Source organism: Chiloscyllium punctatum, chromosome 41 (genome assembly GCF_047496795.1).
Source record: "Chiloscyllium punctatum isolate Juve2018m chromosome 41, sChiPun1.3, whole genome shotgun sequence".
Lineage (NCBI taxonomy): Eukaryota > Metazoa > Chordata > Chondrichthyes > Orectolobiformes > Hemiscylliidae > Chiloscyllium > Chiloscyllium punctatum.
In genome coordinates, this window is record NC_092779.1 from 64,076,355 (window position 1) to 64,094,633 (window position 18,279).

Genomic DNA, 18,279 nt, shown 5'->3' on the forward strand with positions numbered 1-18,279 from the left:
ACTCCCCACCCGTCTCATTCGGATAATCGAGGTTCCTCTGTATTTAAAAAAAAACAGATAACAATAACAGAGTAGGCAGCATCCGGGGACTGTTCATTCAGTTTGTTATTGCTTTATCTTTATTTTCTCATTCTTCTCCTCTCTTCTAGTCTTTTAAGTGTTTTGTTAAAAAAAAGTACCTTGGAGCTACAGTGACATCATCAGTATGGCAGGGACGGTCAGTGGGCTGGAGGCCCAGACCAGGGGCGGTCAGTGGGCTGGAGGCCCAGACCAGGGGCGGTCAGTGGGCTGGAGGCCCAGACCAGGGGCGGTCAGTGGGCTGGAGGCCCAGAGAGGAGTGGGTTGGTAAGTGTGCCCAGAGTGAGGACAGATGTTGGATTTGGGACTGGTGCAGGTGTTCAGCAGCTTGAGAGCCCGGTCCGACCATGTGTGAAAGCCCTCTGCATTGACCTACCTCAGGCCCTTTATAGAAAGCTCTAATGTTTACCTTTTTAACCTTAGTTCTTATTTTCCTAACTTATACTACAATTAACTGTAAGGTAATGTAATTTTACTCTCTTTATCCATCTATTTTGTACCTAGGTACTTTTACCTAAAATGGTGCCTTGCAGGGCAACATTGTAAATCTTTCACTGTTCTCCCTAATACACACTGAGTACATGTGACAATAAACCTAATTCTACACTCTGTTCCATAATCATTGATAGATTAAAATCCTGGACTCCCGTACAAACAGCATTATGGATGCATCTTTTCCACTTTGACTTTCTCAAGGGCAACTAGGAATGAACAGTAGGAATGAACCTTACCAGCACGTTTCTGAATTCTCTCCTGCTTGCTAATATCCTTCCTATAGAAGGGTGACTCGAATTGGACACAGTACTCCAGAAGAGGCCTCACCAATGTTCCATATAACCTGAGCATGATGTCCCAACTCTCATACTTAAAAGGTCTGAGCAATGAAGGCAAGTGTGCTAAATGCCTTCTTAACCATCCTGTCTACATGTGACACAAACTTCAAATTACGTACCTGAATCCCTAGGTTTCTCTGTTCTACAAGGGTCGAGAGTATGGTGCTGGAAAAGCACAGCAGGTCAGGCAGCATCCGAGAAGCAGGAAAATTGACGTTGTGGGGTGGAGAGATAAATGGGAGGTGGGGCTGTTGGGGGGGTGGGGGAAGAGGGGGAAACGTAGCTGAGTGCGCAATATGTGGATGGAGGTGGGGGTAACGATGATAGGTGGGAAGGAAGATGGACAGGTCATGAGGGCGGTGCTAAGCTGAAAGGTTGGATCTGGGGTAAGGTGGAGAGAGGGGAAATGAGGAAACTGGTGAAATCCAAATTGATGCCATGGGGTTGGAGGGTCCTGAGGCAAAAGATAAGGCTCTCTTCTTCCAGGCATCGGATAGTAAGGGAGTGGCAATGGAGGCGGCCCAGGACCTGCATGTCCTTGGCAGAGTGGGAGGGGGATTTGAAGTGTTCGGCCATGGGGTGGTGAGGTTGGGTGATGTGGGTGTCCCAGAGATGTTCTCTGAAGCGCTCTGTGAATAGGCATCCTGTCTCCCCAATGTAGAGGAGACAGCATTGGGAGCAACTGATACAATAAATGACATGTGTGGAAGTGCAGGTGAAACTTTGATGTGGAAGGCTCCTTTGGGGCCTCGGATGGAGGTGAGGGGGGAGGTGTGGGCGCAGTGGCAGGGGAAGGTGCTAGGAGGGGAGGGTGGGTTGTTGGGGGGTGTGGACCTGATGAGGCAGTCATAGAAGGAACAGTCTTTACGGAAAGCAGATAGGGGTGGAGTGGGAAATACATCCCTGGTGGTGGGGTCAGTTTGTACGTGGCAGAAACAGTGGAGGATGATGCAATGTATACGGAAGTTGGTGGGTGGAAGGTGAGGACTGGGGTGGGGGTGGGGGTGGGGGTGGGGGTGGGGTGGGGGTGAGGGGGGAGTTGTTCTGTCCTTCTTGCGATTGGAGGGGTGGTGTTTGAGGGTGGGATGTGGGAAGTCGATGAGATATGCTGGAGGGAACCAACAACCACGTGGGAGGAGAAACTGTAGAAGGCTGCCATCTGATGTGTTCTACGTTGGAATTGGCCCTTCTGGGAGCAGTTGCAGTAGAGGTGGAGGAATTGGGAATAAGGGATAGCAGTTTTGCAGGAGGCAGGGTGTGAGGAGGTGTAATCCAGGTAGTTGTGGGAGTCAGTGGGTTTGTAGAAGATGTCAGTGTTTAGTCGGTCACCGTTGATGGAGATGGAGAGGTCCAGGAAAGGGAGGGAAGTGCGTGAGATGGTTCAGGTGAATTTAAGGTTGGGGTGGTTGAAGACCTGTTCAACCTCCTCGTGGGAGCACAAGGTAGCGCCAATACAGTCATCAATGTAGCGGAGAAAAGGATGGGGAATGATGCGAGTATAACTGTGGAAGATAGACTGCTCCATGTAGCTGACAAAGAGACAGGCATTTCAGGGGCCCGTGCGGTTGCCTCTGGCTACCCCTTTTGTCTGGCGCAAGTGGGAGGATTCAAAGGAGAAATTGTTGAGGGCGAGGACCAGTTCAGCCAAGCAAATTAGAGTGTCAGTGGAAGGGTACTGGTGAGGACATCAGGAATGGAAGAAATGGAGGGCTTGGAGGCCAGGGAACCATACGTCTTGGAGAAGGTGGAGGGTGGTGTAGGTGGTGTCCTGAAAATATGTGGGGGGTTCCTGGACCAGAGGGGTAGGATAATATTGAGGTAGGTGGAGATGAATTCGGTGGGGCAGGAGCAGGCTGAGACGATGGGGCAGCTGGGTAACCAGGCTTGTGGATCTTGGGTAGGAGATAGAACCGGGTGATACAGTGTTCCCGAACTATGAGGTTGGAAGCTGTGGGTGGGAGATCCCCTGAGGTGATGAGGTTGCATATGGTCTGGGAGATGATGATTTGGTGATGGGAGGTGAGGTAGTGGTCGAGGGGACAGTAGGAGGAGGGGTCTTCAAGTTGGCGCCTAGCTTCAGCGATATATAGGTCAGTATGCCAAACTACCACTGCAACCCCTTTGTCCACTGGTTTGATGGTGAGGTTGGGGTTGGAGCAGAGGGTGGGGAGGGCTGCACATTGTGAGGGTCAGAGGTTAGAGTGGGTGAGGGGGGTGGACAGGTTGAGGTGGGCAATGTCTTGCCGGCAGTTAGAAATAAAGAGGTAAAGGGCGGGTAATAGGCCAGCGCGGGGTGTCTAGGTGAATGGAGGGTGTTGGAGGAGAGTGAAGGGGTCCTTGGAAGGTAGGCAGGAGACCGGATTGAAAAAAGCAAGCTTGGAGGCAGAAGCAGCAGAAGAAATATTCGATATCGCAACGTGTGTTGAATTTGTTGATCTGGAAGTGGAGGGGGATGAAGGTATGGCCTTTGCTAAGGTCTGATCGTTCATCCTCAGTGATGGGGAGGTCTGTGGGGGTGGGGGGGGGGGGGGGGGGAGTTGGTGACAACTCGGCAGGGCTGGAGCTAAAAGCTAGGACCTGGTATAGGGCTGGAGTGGAGAATGGGGGTGGAGACTGTAACTGGAGTGGGTGTAGTAGTGGGAGGGGGGGGGGCGGGAATAGGGGTGATGTCATTTATCAAAGTGATGCTCACCCTGGGTTCGGGTGGAAGAGGGTGGAATTGGCGACAGTGGGATCCACAGGGGGAGGGGGGTATTGGTGGTGTTCAGGTGAGTGGGATTAGTGGGGCAGAACTGGCTGCGGCAGAAAAAGGGGTTGGAAATGTTATTCTGGTTGGGCCTTGCATTGGTATCGGCGGCAGCAGATCTTGTAGCGGTCACAGCAGCGGGTGCCTGGCCGGCACTCATGGAGAAGCCGTAGCTGCGGGCTGTCGAGCAGCGAGGGAGGAAATGATGTTAGAGTTCCCCGCGGTGATGGTGGCTGGCATGGCGTCATGGTTGATGGTGTCTGAGCAGTTCCTGAGGCTGGGGGATGCTTCTGGAATGGTCGGGGAATCCCGATTATTGAGGTGGGTACATCAACGTTTGTTGTACTTACAGTTTTTGATGTTCGATATTGTGTAGAAAAAGCATTTGTTAGGTGTGTGAAATCTTTTGAGGATGTTATACAGCAGGGGTCCTTTGCAGTTCTGGGAGAGTGTTGCCCTCAGTTGAGGCAAGGCTGACTGTCGAGAGATAAGGTGGCAGCATATGGCTGCGAGTGTGGAGCGAAGGATCCTGAAGGAGAACAGTTTCTGGTGGTTTTGAATTTGTAATCTGTACTGGTTGGCCTGTTCAGATCCAAATTATGTTGGTCTGAATGTAGTCCCGAGTCCATGTGGGATCAGTTGGTTCCGTAGGCAGGTACTGAGGAAGGAGATGTGGCTGTGGTAGCAAGTCTGCTTCACGACGTGACTGAAGAGGTTCAGGGCAGAGGAGAGGACCTGGGGGCTGCAGTGGGACTACCCAAGGCCCTACTTTAATTGTATAAGTACTGACCTTGTTTGTTTTACCAAAATGCAATACACCACATTTATCCAAATTTAACTCCATCTGCCACTCCTCAGCCCATTGACCCAATTGATCAAGATAACCTTCTTTAATGTCCATTCTCCCATCCATCTTGGTGTTATCCACAAACTTACTAACCATACCTTCTTTATTCTCATCCAAATAGTTCACATAAATAGCAAACAGAAGTGGATCCAGTACCAATCCCTTTGGAACATCATTGGTCGCAGGCCACCAGTGTGAAAAACAACCCTCAAACACCATCCTCTGTCTCCTACCATCAAGCCAATTTTGTATCCAATTGGCAAGCTCACTCTGAATCCCATGGGATCTAACTTTACTAAATAGTCTACCATGTGGAACCTTGTCAAAAGCTTTACTAAGGTCCATGGAAACAATGTCTGCTCTGCCCCCAATCAATCATTTTGGTTGCTTCCTCAAAAACTTAAACAAGTTTGAGACACACAGCATCCATGCACAAAACCATGCTGACTGTCCCTAATCAGTCCGTGCCTCTCCAAATGCATATAAATCATACCTTTCAGAATCACCTCCAACAATTTGCCTACCGTCAATGTCAGACTCTCAGATCTATAGTTCCCAGGCTTCTCCTTACAACCTTTCTTAAATAAAGGTGTAACATTAGCCACTCTCCAGTCTTCCGGCACCTCACCCATGGCTATGGATGATACAAATATGCCCCGCAATTTCTTCCCTAACTTCCCACAACATCCTGGGACACATTTGACCAGGTCCTGGAGATTTATCCGCCTTCATGTTTTCTACCACTTCCTCTTCTGTAATGTAAACTGTTTCCAAAACATCAACATTTATTCCCCTGAGTTTTCTAGCCTTCATTTCCTTCTCCACCATAAAAACTGATGCGATATATTCATTTGTAGAATCTCTCCCATTTCCTGAGATTCAACACAGATGAACTCTTTGATATTTAAGGAGTCTATTCTCTCTCAAGTTGCTCTTTTGCTCTTAACGTACTTGTAGAACCTCTGGATTATCTTTGACCTTATCTGCTAAGACTATCTCATATCCCCTTTTTGCCCATCTGATTTGTCGCTTAAGAATAACCTTACACTCTATGTTCTTGAAGAGATTAATTTGCTCCCAGTTATCTAAACTATGATTCTTTCTTATTCTTGATTCATTATCTTTATTCATCCGATGTTCCCTACTTACCAGCCTTACCCTTCACTCTAACAGGAACATAATGCCACTGAACCCTCATTAATACACTTTTGAAACCTCCCACTGACATCATCCCCTTACCTGTGAACAGCCTACTCAATCAACTTTTGAAAGTTCTTGTCTCATACCATTAACATTTGCTTTACTCCAGTTAAGAAATGTAACTTTCATGAAAGGCTTATCCTTTTCCATAACTATTTTAAAACAAATAGAATTATGATCACTAGTCTCAATGGGTCAATGAGGTGCTGCACAAAAAGGTACCAGATAACGCCTCAATTAATTATTATCTTCATTCATGACTTGAAGGAGGAGGCACAGCACATCCAAATTTGCTGACGATCCAAGAATAGGTAGGGGTGGGAGGTGGCACGTTGTGGTGAGGACATAAGGAATCAGCAAGAGGATATCGACGGGATGAATGAGCAGGTAAACATGTGGGAGATGGAGTTTAAGGTAGGAAGGTGAGAGATCACTGCACTCCAGTAGGAAGAATCAAAAGACAGTCTGTTACTTGAATAGATTGACTCTAAAAGCGTACAGGCAAAAGTGAGGACTGCAGATGCTGGAAATCAGAGTCTAGATTAGAGTGGTGCTGGAAAAGCACAGCAGGTCAGGCAGCATCCGAGGAGCAGGAAAATCAATGTTTCGGGTAAAAGCCCTTCATTTTGCCCCGAAACGTCAATTTTCCTGCTCCTCGGATGCTGCCTGACCTGATGTGCTTTTCCAGCACCACTCTAATCTAGACTCTAAAAGCATACACCACAGAGAGATCTGGGTAGTGTTGTACATGAAACAAAAACATTACCATGTAGATACAGAAAGTAATGAACAGGGCAAATAGAATTTTGGACTTCATTGCTATGGGGTTGGAGTTTTAAAACAGAAAGTCTTCATACAGCTAAACAGGTTGGGGAGGCCACTCCTGGAGTGCTGCATGTAGTTTGGTCCCTGTATTTAAAAATGATATACTGGTATTGGGGGCAGTTCAAAAGGGATTCGCCATGCCGATTCATGGGAAGACAGGGTTACCTTATCAAAAACTGCTAAAACTGCCTTTTTTGCAAGGTTTGTAGCTCAGGTTGAGGTTTAGGGTGTAGGTTTGCTCGCTGAGCTGTAGGTTTGATATCCAGACGTTTCATTACCTGGCTAGATAACATCATCAGTGGCAACCTCCAAGTGAAGTGAAGCTGTTGTCTCCTGCTTTCTATTTATATCTTTCTCCTGGATGGGGTTCCTGGGGTTTGTGGTGATGTCATTTCCTGTTTGTTTTCTGAGGGGTTGATAGTTGGTATCTAGATCTATGTGTTTGTTTATGGCGTTGTGGTTGGAGTGCCAGGCCTCTAGGAATTGTCTGGCATGTCTTTGCTGAGCCCGTCCCAGGATAGATGTGTTGTCCCTGTCGAAATGGTGTTTTTTCCCTCCGTGCGTAGGGCTACGAGGGAGAGAGGGTCGTGTCTTTTTCCTCATTAAAGGTTAGAAGAAAGGGGGCTGCTCTTGTTGAAACAGCCATGATTCTGACGGGGCTTTTCTGGGAGATTGAGAAGATGCTTTTATTAGTGTGAGAATTTCGAACTACGAGATATAGTTACAGAATAAGGGTACAAACATTTAAAACTGAGAAAAATAAATTTCTTCTCCCAGAGGTTAGTGACTGTCTGGAATTCTCTATCCCAGAGATCTGTGAATGTCTGGAATTCTCTACCCCAGAGATTTGTGAACGGTGAAAATGCTAAAGAGGAAGTAGATAGGTTTTTGAAATAGATCAGCTATGGCCTTGTTGAATAGCAAGACAAGCTTGAGGGGCCAAATGGCCTACTTGTCCTCTTATTTCTTACGTTCTTAAGATCTCCAGACACATTCGACAAATTTCTTTTTAAGAAAGCATTCTTAAGGAGATGGTTTCACCAAAAGTTAAGTCCCACCTAAATTTGAAATTATTACCTCAGCACACTCATATTGTTCTCCTTATTTTGACATATTTCTGGTAACTGAAAACAATTACTAAGAATTATGATTCACAGGAAGTGAAAGCACAGAAATGTTCCCGGCTTGCGTTGCTACAAGCATTTTAAATTACAATAGCAACTGTCAAATAAAAGTTATCACCAGAGAGAACAAGCCTTGAATTATATCTCACTGCAGACTCCCTGCCCTGACCACTGAGATGGGGAAGCTATTCAAAACAACAGACCTCAGCACAGGAAGCAGCAAGAACTTATTACTGAGCAGAAAGTTGAAAAGAAGCTGTCATCTCAGATTGGACATAAACCAGGTAATCAAAGTGATGATGAAATGAGCCACTGGGGCTTGTCTGTCCCTCACTCAACTTCCCTCCTCACATAGGAAAAAGAGGCATGATCACTTAACAACATAAACTTGTTTACAAAAGATCAGTGACTCAGCAAGAGTCTAAATCACACAGAGGAAGAGGTGGTCAAAAATATAGTGGAAGTCAGGTGGACTGCTGGCAGGAAACATGCAGCAAAAACAATTTCAATGTTGAGCATATTTTCTCTTGGAGAGAGAAAAACAGAAGTCAGTTATTTTGTGGTTTCTTTGCCTGGACTTTACAAAAGTTGTCAATCTATTTAAAAAAAAACAACATTCAGCCTGAACCACTGGTCTCTCTAATTAAAGTTACGATCCACATGAATCTTAACTTAGCCAGGGTTTGACAAAATTTAAAAGAACAATTGTTATACAGACTCTCCGGTCAAGGGCACAGACAGGAGATTCTGCGGCAGTGAGTGTGAATCTATGATACTGTCCAGGTTCATAGAATCCCTACAGTGTGCAAACAGCCCATCTAGTCCACACTGACCTCCCAAAGAGCATCCCACCCAGACGCATCCCTGTATTCCCTGCATTCTCCGCATTTCCCATGGCTAATCCACCCAGCCTGGATATCCCTGGACACTATGGGAAATTTAGCATGGCCAATCCATCGAACCTACACATCTTTAGACTGTGGGAGTAAACTGGAGCACCTGGAGGAAACCCACGCAGACACGAGGGGAATGTGCAAACTCCACACAGACAGTAGAAGATTTAAAAAAAACCTCAAAAGTAATAATTGCAGATTTATTCCCAGTGCCAAGCCAAATAAGGGAAGGAACAAAAGGATAAAGAAGATAATCAATGGCTGAAGAGACAGTGTAATGTCCAGGGATTCAAGCTCTTGGGTAATGGGGATCTCTGTTTCACCTGAACGGGAAAGGGACCAATATCCTTACGGGATAATATGCTAGTTGTATTCCAGGAGTATGTGACAAGAGCAAGTCAGAAAATGAACTAACCCTGAAGAATTAAACTGCATTTATTTCAATGTAAGGGGTCTTACAGATAAGGAAGATGAACTCAGGGTATGCTTGGGAACATGGGATTGGGTGTCATAGTTATTTCAGAAACTTAGCTGAGGGATTGATAGAACTGGCAGCTCAATGTTCTGGGTTTCAGATGCCACAGAAAGGCTAGAAAGGGAGGCAAAACAGGAGGGGGAGTGGTGATTGTGATAAAGGAAAGCATTACTGCTGTAATTATGATTTAGAGATGCCGGTGTTGGACTGGGATGTAAAAAAATTAAAAATCACATAACACCAGGTTATAGTCCAAAAGATTTAATAGGAAGCACTGGCTTTCAGAGCGCTGCTCCTTCATCAGATGGTTGTGGCTTCATCAGGTAAGCGTTCCCAAAAATACCATTCCTTAATTCTTCAGCAATATAATAGCCAAATCACTCTGCCAGAATGCACGTTATCCCAGAACTATCTATGTAGACAGCTCTCAGATAGATGTAAGAATAATAAGATTGCAATAAGTGGTGATTTTAATTTTCCAAACATTGACTGGATTACCATATGGAGAAAGTGAGGACTCCAGATGCTGGGGATCAGAGTGAGGTGCTGGAAAAGCACAGCAGGTCAGGCAGTATCCGAGAAGCAGGAGAATCTCAGATGCTGCCTCACCGGCTGTGCTTTTCCAGTACCACACTCTGACTCTGGATTACCATAGTGTTAACGGTTTGGATGGCAAAGAATTTGTTAAATGGACTGAAGAAAATTTGCTTTATCAATTATGTAAGTTTCCTACTGGAGAAGGAGCAAAATGTGACCCTCTCTTGGGTAATAGGCAGGGCAAGTGACTGTCTAGCAATCATAATTCAATGTTTAAAATAGTTATGGAAAAGGAGAAGCCTTCCATAAAAAGTTTTTAATTGGAATAAGGCAAACTTTAATGTTGTGAGACCAGAACTTTCAAAAATTAATTGGAGTAGACTGTTTGCAGGTTAAGGGATGTCTGATAAGTATGATAACATGAGTTCAAAGTCATTATGTTCCTGTAAGAGTGAAAAGTAAGGCTACTAGGATTACGGAACAATGGGTGAATAAAGATATTGAGTTTCTAGTCAAGAATAAAAAGGAATCATATTAGTTGTAGACAACTGCGTTCAAATGAATCTCTTGAATAGTATAAAACATGTAGTAGCATACGATACTGGGTCCACTTTGTCATTTATATAAACGATTTAGATAAGAAGTTAGAAGATATACTTAGTAACTTTGCGGATGACACCAAAATTCATCAGGTAGAAGGAGCAGCGTTCTGAAAGTGTGTACTTCCAAATAAACCTGTTGGATGATAAGCTGGTGTTGTGTGATTTTTGAACATTGGCCATCCCAGTCCAATACTGGCACCTCCTCATGACCAAAATTGTTGGGAGACTGGACAGTGAAGAAGGTTAGCTCAGATTACAAACAGATTGTGATCAATTGAGTCAATGGGCTGAGGAGTGGCAGATGGAGGGCTTGAGTTATAAAGAGAGGAGACTTTTTTCTTCACTAGAGCACAGGAGGTTGAGGAGTGACTTTGCAGAAGTTTATAAAATCATGAGACATAGATAAAGTGAATAGCAGGTGTCTTTTCCCTCGAATGGGTGATTTCAAGACTAGGGGACATATTTTTAAGGTGCATGGAGAAAGATTTAAAAATAATATGAGGGTGGTTCATGTGTGGAATGAACTTCCAGACAAAAGGATGGATGCAGGTAGAGTTACAATATTTAAAAGACATTTGGATAAGTACATGAATAAGAACGGTTTGGAGGGACATTGGCCATCCCAGGCAGGTGGGACTAATTGAGTTGGGATTATGGTCAGCATGGTCTGATCAGACCAAAGGGTCTACTTCCATTCTGTCCAACTCCAGAACTCCAAGCCTCTATAACTTTCCTGCAATTGCCCTAAGGCAAGGAAGATGGGGATTAAGTTTCTCAAAAAGTACAAGCAAGCTGCTGGCATTCATTCATCAAAGATAATAAATAAAATACCTGCAATCAATCATGGCATTTCCTGAATACTGCTTGTGTGATTTAGCTGCATAGAAACTGGGTGCTTCATTTCCATTATCAATATACATTGGCCAAACCTCAAAAAAAGTACTTACTTTTCTGTACAGTAAAGTGGCAGATGGAATTCAACACAGAACTGAGAGGTGAATGCACATGGGGGAAGTAAAACAGGGCAAATCAATACATAATTAGTGGGAGAATATTGACATTTGTAGAGGATTTGAGGGACCTTGAGTGTATATCCACAGATCCCTGAAGGTACAGGGCTTGAAGAAAGTGGGTGAAAGCAGACTCCTTATGTTAGCAGACAGGTCCAACAACTGATGGGCAAAATTTAAAATGATTGATGGAAATATAAAAAGGGAGATCAGGAAAAATATGACCCAGAGGATGGTGGAGATATAGTGTATATTGCCTCAAACAATAGTGAGGACAGAAACTCATAATCCAGTTAAAAGATATCTGGATATGCACCTCAAGTGCCGAGCTATGGACTAAAGGGTGAAAGGTGTGATGAGGTTGGTGGCTCATTTTGTTTCAGATGGATCAGATATGTCGTGCCAAATGGCCTTTATCTGCACCATAAACTTTCTAAGATTCTGTTCTATGATGCGTTTTGGAATGCCTAATGATCATGAAGGTGGTCACAGGAGATCAAACAAAGCCATTCATCCTTTGATTACAAATATGACACCATGTATTTCACGTGGGCCACTAAGTTGGAATCAAAAGTCACTACTGCACATCTCTAGGCTGAGGAGATTAGAGACTTCACCTGAAGTCAATAGCAGTACGGCATTGATACACCTGCCTGTATTAATCATGTGCTCAAGTCAGAGGTGAGATTGCGATCACTGAATCAAGGTTGACACTATATGCAGATAAAATAATTTATAATGGGAAGAATAAAAGTGACAAAGATTTGGAAGAAAAACTTTAGATATGTTTCTCCACAACTACTGAAGAAGGAGCAGTGCTCCAAAAGCTAGTGCTTCCAAATAAACCTGTTGGACTATAACCTGGTGTTGTGTGATTTTTAACTTTGTCCACCCCAGTCCAACACCAGCATCTCCAAGTCTTAGATATGTTTGACAGAAGTTTAATTAATTTTTATCAAGTTCGATCATTATTAAACATTAAGATTATTTGGTATATAAAATTAATTAGGAAATCTATTCCCTATCCCAGTTAGTACCACCTCTTTCCAGATTAACAACAATAAAATGAGACAATGTGTACGATTCCTTACTTCAGTCATTAATTTGACTTCACCACCTGATGCCTGGCTTGTTGTGTTTTTCCAGCCTCCTGCTAATCTACCTTTAATTAAAATGATACATTCGTCAATTCTGAAGGAGGTCACTGGACCCAAAATGTTAACTCTGCTTTCTCTCCAGAGATGCTGCCAGATCTGTTGAGTTTTTCCTGCAATGTCTGTTTTGGTAGCTTGGAAATAGGTTGAGGCCAGGATCAAGCCTTAGTAGACATTGTAGGTAATGATATGGGAGCAGGAACCATTACAAGTGCTTCTCTCGATGAGGAGAGTTGCACAGGAATGAGAGAAAGCTATGTTCAGGGTTAAGGCAGCAGGAAACTTTGGAGAAAGTTTGTGTGGAATGTATTCATCAATGATTCATATAAGCAATTTTAACTTATGAGAGCAAGTCCCAATCGTTCTTTCCATGGCCTTGGCAAATCTGGCAATGGATGACTAAACCATATCCATGAAGATCTACATTCCTTGGATGGAGTAGAACAGCTGGGTGATAGAGAAGGTATTCGGTCTAGGGCAAAGCTCAAAGTGTTAGTGCAATTAAACAAATCAGAACCTGTGGAAATATTGTGAAAATGGAGGGAAACATTTAGAGAGCTTGGAACTCCAATTTTCAAAGTGTAGTTCTAAGTGAGTTGGGGGTTAGACTTTGCTAGAAGGAATTTTTCTTATTTTGAAGGTTGTGAAATTGCCTCCATTGTCTTCTGAGACAAAGTTATTGAATTTTTTTAAAGATGGATTCTTGTCAGGCAAGGGAATGTAAGGTTATTGGAGGTAGATGGGAATGTGGAATTCAAAATACAATCTGAAAAACTCTGATCTTATTAAATGAAGGAGCATCCTTTTGGGGACAAATGGTCTACTTCTACTTCTATGATGTACATTTGTAGAAAAAGTAGTCTTGGAGAAGTAAAGAAGATAGAAGTAAAATTCAAAAGCAGAAGCGAAAATAGAGAGATAGGCACAGGTATCAAAGATTGGGAGCAAATCACTAACATTTCTCTTACTGCTAAGCACATTTTCTAGTAAATGTGTTTTGGTATCTTATGGGTCAGTCTTGAATAATCTTGAGACCAAATTCCACTGCAAGTCTTGAGCTGCATGACACAAGCTGATGAATCACTGGGGGGTACTGAGGAAGTGCTGTGGTATTGAAGATGCCATCTCGGTACAAGTTCAATATCACAAAGTAATTTATTTGCTATGAAATATTTTAGATATCACAAGGATGTAAATGGTGTTATATAAATACAAGTTCTTTGCATAAAGGACTTTTAGGCTAGGACTGAAATACTAATGAGTATTCCTTTAATAATACTGAACTAATGTTGCTTGAACACAAAATTGGATATAGTGGAGGAAAAAGAAGAACAGCAGATCGTAATCACCTCTCACCTTGGGCGACACTTATGTACATAAATAAACACATCTTAATGTTTGGCACAAACCTGCATTTCACATTCAGAATGGTACCAGGAGTCAACAAGATGAACATCAATTGGGAGATTTTGGGAGACATTGCCAATCAGAAGTAAATGCTGATGATTCAGGATCAAATTGGCAGTTACTGGCATAAAGAAGCAAGAAACATCCCTTGATTTAGTCAAGACCTGATTCACTGGCAAACTTTAGTCAGAAAGCATTGTTATTGTGTCCCACATAAAACTACCTGTTTCTCAATCCATTCAAAACTGCATGTTTTAACAAAATATGAGAAGTTTTGAAGAGTCAATGACTTATGTTTAAACTAAGATTTGCATCGCAGGGAGCATACCTCATGCATCTGTACAGATGGTTTCTCGGATACAGCACATTTCCAACATCCTCTGGGACTTTTCCACTTACGAACATTTGGCAGCATTGGCTGATTCAATTCTGCACAGAACTGCAAAAGAGAAATTTTGATTGGAGACAAAGTCTCTGAGCATGTTTTGCATTTGCATTAAAGCTGCATTTTAGCAGTTTTTAAAAACTCCAAATAGTTGATCTTTTCTGATTTTACACCTAACTCCTCTGAGTGCATACTAAAAATGTAAAAAAAAAGTTAACACTGCTCCATCTGCATAAATATATGAAAATTGTTGTGGAATGAATTGCACTTGTCCTAGATCCTACAGTCACAATACTATTAGAGAAAGAATAGCTGCTAGCTTTAATTTATCCATAAGCTGTTTGTCAACAAATAATTTAAACAATTTACTGGAGAAACATTTTAATTATTCCAGATAGAACGTAGCTCATAACCTCTTCAGGGCAAATAGGGAGGGACAATAAATACTGGCTTAGCTCGTGATACTCATGAACAAACAATAAAAGATGACATGATTAATTGATGAACCAGTATATTCAATCCAAAACAGGAAAAGACTTCCATTTAGATCATTACATTTACACTTCACAATCTCAAGATGCCCGAAAACATTTTACGGGCAATGCAGAACTTTTGTAAAATGTAGTCACTGTTATCATGTCGAAAATGGGTCGGCTAATATAGTGCACAGCAAATTCCCACAGATGGCAATGAGAAAATTATCAGATATTGCTTTAGTAATGGTGTTGAGGCATAAGACACAAGGGAGAACTCCCTTGTTCTTCCTTAACTGCCTGCATGGGATATTTCACATCCACCTGAGGGAGTTGTCAGAACCTCGGCTTTATCTCTCATCCAAAATAGACCATTTTTTTTTAGACCAAGTACAGCACATTTCTCTCACTGCCACACAGCAGTGTCAGCCTAAACTTTATGTTTACATTTCTGGAGTGGAATTGAACCATTAACCTCCTAACTATGTGACAAGAATGCAACAACTGAGACACAGCCAAATTATTATGATCCACAGGTTTGGATTAGGTTTGCCAACTCAAGTGAAGCTATTCCAAAAGAGTTTGTTGTCTACACATAATTATGTAATCCATTGACCTGTGTACAATAAAGCCATTCATTTTTATTTCTTTGTGGGTGATGTTTTGGTTTGCAACCAACCACCATCAGCTGGCATTGCATTAGAGTGCTGATGCCAATTCCTCTTTTTAAGGGTGAATTCTCCCTCACTATTGCCGTGCTGAAGTGTAAGTTAATGAATATTTTGAGAGACCCATTAGAAAGAGTTATGTCACCAAGGATGTGGTGGCTATTCTGGTGTTTCTGAACATGGGTCATTAAGAGATGTGCAATGTTCCTTGATGTGTAGAAACATAATAGTTTGGCTTGCCAGATGTACCCAGTGTTGAGTTTCCCTAACCTTGTGAGCAAAGTTAGGATGCTCCATCTCAAAGGAGCTTTTACTCGTGTTGTTCAAGTTCTTCATTTTTTGGAATACAATTAAGACCATAATATGCCTTCCTGCTCAAGAAAGAGACTGATTATATGCAATGTCTACTAATATGATATATTTTATATTGCAGTTTTATTTATACTGTATATTTAATGTTAAGAGTTATTCCAGGACCATGTAGCTTCATGTAACTTCTGTTTCTTCAGCTATGGTTTCTGATCTATTTAGACAGTAAAACTAACCTCAATATCAAGCCTAAAATTACTGAGCTATCCATTGACAAAACCTGGCCCTGTGAAACTCAAGTCAGTTGAATTACCAATTACCCCGATGAATGTCTTGCAATGAAATGTTTTCTTGAAGATCCCCAAACCTGTGCTCTGTTTGGCCCATCTATGATATTAAATCTTTGTGGCGGTATTATTTTTCCTACTTTGACTTCTTAATACAATTATTTATTCATCTTCCTTTAAAGAGGTTTTAAATTCTGCAGTATCCAAATGCTGCTGTATTTTGGGCTTTAAAGCTTTTAATCCTGTACTCAGTCAATGTTGGTTTAATCTCTTCCTTTGGAAGACGTCTACTTCTATAAATAGCAACACCACTTTATTTTCATTGTTTTGTGAGCTTTTAAATTGCAATATTGGAATTCTGTAGTTTTTTTAAAGCTTTAATCTTTAAGCTTCAATGCTATATCAATATGACATTGATGTAGCAATGCTGTATCAATTTATCCTACAAAATGTTAAACTTTATTAGAATAACTCTATTGTACTGTTCTATAATTTGTCATATTAATTCATGCTATTAAATAGAGAGTCTGATGGCCTTTTTGCAGTCAAACGATGGTTTCTCACCTTCTGCAGGCAAAATAAACTATTTCTGCTTTCTCATGGGCAAAATGGATACTTTCCCATACTTCACAAACTAAATCATATGAGATGTATGCTTCCTCGATTTTGCATCAAAACTTTAGGACTGCTGATTAATAAATCTTCCCAACAAAGTTGTGGTCTAAATTCTTAATGCCTCATTCTTATCACAATCTTAGAAGTCTTCAATCTTCTTCTGTTAAACTGTTTGTTTTATCTTTTTAATTGTCCATTAATCACATTACATTTGCCCATAATGTTTCTGACATTACTACTTTAATACAAATTAAATTTAGTGTCCTTGACTGCCTTGCTGTAGTTGTGTCTATTTTTATTCATTCATGGGATGAGGGTGTTACTGGCTGGGCCATCATTTATTGCCATCCCTAATGGCCCGTGTTGGGTTTAAGACTCAACCACGTTGCTGAGGGTCTGGTGTCATATGCAGGTCAGACCAGTTGAGGACAGCAATTTTCTTCCATAAAAAGGAGAATAGCGAGCTAGATGAGTTTTTCTGACAATTGATTCATTGTCATCATTAGACTATTAATTCCAAAATTTGATTTAATTCAAATTCCACCATCTGCTGTGGTGGGATTTGAACCCAGGTCCCCAGGACATTACCTCGGTCTCTGGATTAACAGCTTAGCAATAACACCACAAGGCTGTCACTTTGCCTCTCTGGTGTGTGTTGTATGGCAGTAAAACTCACAGTGAAAGGCAAGTATCCTTTACCCAACTTGCATATTTCCCATCCTGGTCCTTTGCACATCAGATTAGATCAATTAATTTTCAGGTCACATACTACAGCAAGTAGCTGTGTTGTAGCAGCATGGAAAAGCAAATTGGAACTTTGATCAAGTTGGTCTTAAATCAGCAGATGTGCTTGATACAAAAATAAAAGCTCTAAGAGTTATACACAGGTGGCCAATCTTATTTTAATAGGTTAGATCATGATCAAACTAAAGGAAAGTGCTGTAGATGCTGGAGATCTGAATAAGCCCATAGGATGTAGAAGACGACCATTCAGCCCACTCAGTCTGCTGTGCAATTCAATGGGATGACAACTGATCTGATCACCCTCTACAACACTTTCACTCCTTTTCCCCATAATGCTAGATTCCCTTCCTGATTAAAATTTTGTCCATCTCATCCTTAAATATGCTTAATGACTCAGCCTTGACAGCTCTCTATGGTCAAGAATTCTGCAGATTCACTGCACTCTGAAAGAAGAAATTGCTCGTTTTTGTCTTAAATGTGCGATCCTTCAATTTGAGATTCTACACCCTGACCCTAGACTTTCCAGTAAGTACTTAACTGCATATTTCCTGTCAAATCCCCTTAGAATCATGTGTATTTCAATAAAGTCACCACTCTTTCTTCTAAAGACAAATGAATACAGGCCCAAACTACTCAACCTGTCTTCATAAAGCAGTCCCTCTATACTGGGGATCAATATAATGAACTTTCTCCAATGCCAATATATCTTTCCGTATTTAAGGGGGCTAAAACTATTCAAAGTATTCCAGGTGGGGTCTGACCACTGTCTTGTATAGTTTTAGCAAGACCTCTTTATTTTCATGCTTCACTCCCTTTGAAATAAAGGCCTACATTCCATTTGCCTTTCCAATTACCTGCTGAACTTGGAAGATAACTTTTGAGATTTATGCACAAGGTCCCAAAATCTCCTTTTTTTTTGTAGCTTTCTGCTGTCTTTCTCCATCTAAATAACATTCAGCTCCTCTTCTTCCTGCCAAAGTGTATAACCTCACATTTCCCATGTTTCCCAACATTTCTTGTCTATTTTGAGTTATTTTAACCACTTGCCTTCCCACTTATTTTTGCAC

At 42.0% G+C, this 18,279-nt stretch overlaps 1 protein-coding gene and 1 long non-coding RNA gene across 8 annotated transcripts in view; both read right to left on the reverse strand.

The window, feature by feature from the left end:
- LOC140465092 (uncharacterized) overlaps positions 1-18,279 on the reverse strand; it is a 959,861-nt gene that overhangs the window by 309,791 nt on the left and 631,791 nt on the right. The window lies entirely within an intron of this gene.
- LOC140465087 (endonuclease/exonuclease/phosphatase family domain-containing protein 1-like) overlaps positions 1-18,279 on the reverse strand; it is a 155,161-nt gene that overhangs the window by 21,781 nt on the left and 115,101 nt on the right. For all 7 annotated transcript variants that reach the window (XM_072560953.1, XM_072560946.1, XM_072560947.1 and 4 more), the window contains one exon: positions 14,060-14,170. In XM_072560953.1, the coding sequence (XP_072417054.1) occupies positions 14,060-14,170 (111 nt within the window). The remainder of the gene's footprint in view (positions 1-14,059; positions 14,171-18,279) is intronic.